The sequence below is a fragment of the Myotis davidii genome, unplaced genomic scaffold, assembly GCF_000327345.1.
Source record: "Myotis davidii unplaced genomic scaffold, ASM32734v1 scaffold462, whole genome shotgun sequence".
Classification (NCBI taxonomy): domain Eukaryota; kingdom Metazoa; phylum Chordata; class Mammalia; order Chiroptera; family Vespertilionidae; genus Myotis; species Myotis davidii.
In genome coordinates, this window is record NW_006293237.1 from 492880 (window position 1) to 497402 (window position 4523).

The window sequence follows — 4523 nt, forward strand, 5'->3', positions numbered from 1 at the left end:
GCCGTCGGCCTTGTGCTTCTGTCACTCCAGGACACTGGTGCTTCAATTCACACTTTATTAAGAAAAGAAACACGCACACTTCGCACTCAGGGCCCTCTGGGAGGGTCAGGGGCAGAACACATTCTCAAAGGTGGGCCTGGCCCCAGCATGTCTGCTCTGCCATGGGAGATTGTGAGAGCTTGTGCCCTTGGGTAGGCGAGGGCGGCTCTAGTAGGGAGGCAGGAGTTGTCTCACTTTCCCTAAAGGCACTGACAAGTGAGGGTTGGGGCAGGAGCTGGCGGGGTCTAGGGATTGAGCCATGGGTGCTGGAGGCAGTCGGCTGCGCTGGCCCGCTTTTCAGGGATGTACTCCATCATGGGCAGCAGGAAGGCACTGAACTGCGTGGCCTGCTCCAGTGGCCACTCGTACTTCTCCATGAGCACCTCGTATAGGCCCCAGCGCTTGAGGTTGTGGATGTGCCGCAGCTCTCCTGGGGCGGGCGCAGGACTCAGGTCAGGCTCTGCCAGCATAGCCTTTGTTCTGGGGCCTGTCCCCTCTTTCAGAACCCAATGTTCCTGCCCCCTCTCTCCCCCAGACCCAGGTAGCTTGAGCCTGTGGGGCCCCACCTCTCCGGTTGAAGAACTCCCGGGAGTAGCGGCCGGAGAGGGCGAAGGCCGGGGGAATGTCTCCCAGGAGCTCCACGATGTGGGCGATGTGGTCTGTGGACAGAGATGAGGTTGGAAGGCAGCCACGAGGCCACGAGGCCCCGAGGCAAGCCCAGGCATGCCTCCCCTACCCTCATCACGACTGTAGTCTTCTCCAGAGTGGGGCTCGAACAAGTAGTCGCCGGTGGCCAGCTCAAAGGCCTGGAAGGGGGAGAGGTTGAGGCTGCTGGCCGGCAGGCTGGCCCCTGGTGGGGACAGCCCAGGCCTACCATGCACGCTGTGCTCCAGATGTCGGCTGGGGGCCCATACTCGGCACCAATCAACACCTCCAGGGCCCGGTACTGCCGCGTCTGTATGTCCTCAGTGAAGTGCTTGTGCTGGAGGCAAAGGGAGCCCTGGGGAGGAGCTGGGGCCACAGCTGGCCGGCCCCCACCGGCCTCCCACTCATCTCCCACCTCTGGGCCACGCACCCAAGGAGCTCAGTGGGGCTCTGTGAGCCTCAGGGTTCCCAGAGGTCCTAGGAGGAACTGGCCGGATGATCTGAGGCAGAGACCAGCCCTTCCCAGTGGCTCCCACCCCTTGCCATGGGCCCAGTTCTGCCTGGTGGGACTATAGGCTCTGCCCTGGGTCTGTCGTGCCAGGCAGACCGTGGGGTCTAGTCAGGTGTGCTGCTGGGTGGGCCCTTGATGAACAAATGATCACGTGCCCCACAGGCCCGTGTCGGAGCTTCCGGGAGTGGGCCTGTCCCTCTACCCTCACGGCAGGGCACCCAGCTCTGCTCTCCAAGGCACATTCATACCACCCAGCAGGCGTTGCCCAGGTCTGCGATCTTGATCTTGATCTTGTCTGCATTTTGAGGTTCCAGGGGGTTCACCAGGAGGTTCGAGGCACCAAATGGTGCTGAGGAAGGAAGAGAAGAGAGGCTGAGCTGGCTTGGTCCTGCCCACCCTACCTGCCCACCACCCCGCTGACCCTGCCCGGCTTACTGCTAGGTGACAGGAGGCCCCCAGTCTCCCGCTGATTGGATGAGCCTGAGAGGATGGAGCACGAGGCAGGAGAGAAAAGGGAGCCGGAGAAGCCTGACGTCTGGGAGCCTGGGCTGAGGCTGCGGTTGCCACCTGGGGCTGGGGAGGAGGAAGCTGGGGAGGGGCCGGTCCTGGCCCCCCCAGGGTGGCAGCCAGAAGAAGAGGTGGAGCCGCTGCCCCCCTCTAGTCTTGAGCCAGAGTCTGGGGACATGGGCAGAGGTGGTATGAGAGCCGAAGACCTGGCGGCCATGCTTGGCAGCCCCCGGGCCCCTCCAGTGCCTTTAGCTCCTCACCCTCAGCTTGGGCGGCTGCCTCTAAGGCCTCCAGCCTCTGCAGGTCACGCAGCCGTTCCTCCAGCAGCCACTTCTGCTGTTTCCTTTTGCGTCTCATCTTCTTTTTCTTGTTTTTTGACAGCTTACCCGGCTACCGTTAGAGCCAGGGTCACCCCAGGGTTCCTGTCCCCTGTCCCTTGACCAGCCCAGACCTCTGTCTGTGGCGCACACACACCATAGGGGACAAGACCTTCCAGCCCCCGGGCTTCTGAGGACATTAGAACATGGCACAACTCCCCTCCAGCCCACCCCTTGGTACCAGCCTCTTGCCCATCTCTGCCTTCCCTCCTCAAAGCTCAAGGTTGAGGAGGAGCTGATGGGCCTGCCTCTGACTGGGTTCCTGCCTCCCCTGGGGGCAGCCTTGGCCCCTCCTGGCCCAAGATGTGGGGTATTTCCCTTGAGCACAGTGGCAAGCAGTTTGGGACACATGACCCACCCTGTGTATCACCCTCATCTGAGTCAACAGCCTTTTGGAAATGCCACTGCAGGAGTGCTGGGGAGGGTGGGGAGGCTGAGGAGACAAGCTTTGAGGACTTGGGGAGATGCACAGGAAAAGGGGTGTTCCAACTTACCGTGACTTCCTGGGGGGCATTGCTCACTGTGGGGTAGGAGGGGCACAGGGGTGGGAGAGAAAGGAACAGACTCAGGCAGGGGTGAGGCCCACAGGCCCAGCCCCAGCCCCACACAGGCTCGTACCTGTAGAGCGGGATGGGGGCGGTGCCCCTGATTGCTGCCACTCTGTGGCCTCAGCAGCCAGGCGCCTGATGTAGGTGTCACCCACACACAGCAGGATGTTCTCCGGCTTGATGTCTGTGTGGATGATCTTGCACTTGGTATGGAGGTAGTCCAGGCCATGCAGCACCTGGGGGGAGCCACTCCTGAGCGCCACCAGCCCTGCCCAGGCTGCCCAGTGTTGTTCACACGGGGCCCCGGATGCCCACCTGTCTCACAATGCTCTTCACGCAGGGCACGGGCAGGCCCTGATAGTTGGACTTGATGATCCACTTGAGGAGCTGGTGGCCCAGGACCTCCAGCACCATGCACACATCTGGGACTGGGAGTGAAGGATAGCTGGCGGGCACACAGCTGGATCACAGGCCCCACACACCCTCAGCTGGGATTGGGGAGCAATGAGGTTCAGGCAGTGCAGAGCCGGGTCTGGGTGGTCCTGGTGATCACCGCTGTCCCAGTGTCATAGTGTCCCTAGGATGTGCCAGTTGGGATGGTACATTCTGTGGTTATCCTAGAGAGAGGGCACTTGAGCAGACACAGGCCTCTCAGACCAGCCCCCCTCCTGTGCCCGGGTGTGCCACAGAGGCAGCCCCTGCTATTTGGAGATAACTCAGCCACCTGGGTACCCACTCCCCCACATGAAAAAGTAGCGAGGGTGTTTAGAAGACAAGTGTCCCTGGAAGGCATAAACCCCCATTGTGCAGATTTGCAAACTGAGGCCCTTGTAGCTGGGAAGGCACAAGCTGGCCCCAGGCACTGCCACAGTGCTTTGCTCAGCATACAAAGGATACGGACTCCATTAACCCCTGAGATCCTGAAGTCATCAATGAGCTGGACAATGGTCTCTCTTTTGGGGTCACTGGGGTCACTGTCTCGGACCTGGAGCAAAAACCAAGCAGCCATGAATGGCTCCAACCTGCCCCTCCCCAGTTGCTCCCAGCAGCAGCGGCCCCTCTCCCATTCCCTCTAGGCTGCTGGCCCCTCCCTCGACAGTCCTCTCATGAGGGTAAGAGCCAGCTGGAGCCTGCCCCTCTGGGAGTCCCGCCCTGCCCCAGGAGCCCCGGCAGGCCATGCACCCACATTGCCAGGTCCTGGGCAGCTCACGGGGAGCTGGGAGCTGGTAGGGGAGGTGTCTCACACATTTCAGGAGCTTGATCTCATCCACAGCTGTCTCCGTGTAATGCCCTGCGCTCTTCACCACTTTCAGGGCCACAAAGCGCTTGCGCCTGCAACACCGAGACCCGCATTGGCTGCCAGCCCCAGGCAGACCCATGGGAACATCATGGTGGCCCCAACCAAGCCCAGAGGCAGGATCCCAGCTGGCACTGGGACCCAGGGGGCAAAGGGGACACTCACTGGATGTCCCAGCAGAGCCAGACGGTAGAGAAGTGGCCCCAGCCCAGCTTGCGCACCACGTGGTACCGCCCATTGAACAGATCACCAATCTTCACAGGGTAGTAGCCACCTGGGGAAGGGAGCCGATAGAGCTTTGGAGGTGGGGCAGGGCGAGGGGGAGGAGGGCACCACCGTTGTGGCCCCCTGGCTCATTTGAGCTGGTGCCAGCACCCTCTTTCTCCTGGGTTGTCCCGCCCCCTACGGCAGCCCGGGCTGCTTGTGCCCCAGGCCAGGCCTCACCCTTGCAGTAGTCCTTGGGGTCCTCCTGCTCTTCGTCATCCGAGCCCAACAGCCCCTGCAGCATCCGAGGCGCGGGCGCAGCGGGTGCTAGGTCAGAGCCCGAGGACTCGGGCCCACAGGAGGCCTGTGAGCTGCAAGTGGGGCAGGCGAGCAGT

The 4523-nt window shown here is 62.1% G+C and overlaps 1 protein-coding gene across 1 annotated transcript; it reads right to left on the reverse strand.

The window, feature by feature from the left end:
• Positions 1-41: 41 nt before the first annotated feature.
• SRPK3 (SRSF protein kinase 3) lies at positions 42-4522 on the reverse strand (the record flags this gene model as incomplete). Its single annotated transcript, XM_006766937.2, has 14 exons — positions 42-469; positions 606-698; positions 776-845; positions 914-1021; positions 1444-1544; positions 1631-1870; positions 1963-2092; positions 2574-2599; positions 2698-2863; positions 2943-3049; positions 3525-3612; positions 3872-3959; positions 4090-4198; positions 4369-4522. Coding segments are annotated over 14 exons (1665 nt in total), but the record flags the coding sequence as incomplete, so codon positions are not given.
• Position 4523: the final 1 nt, after the last annotated feature.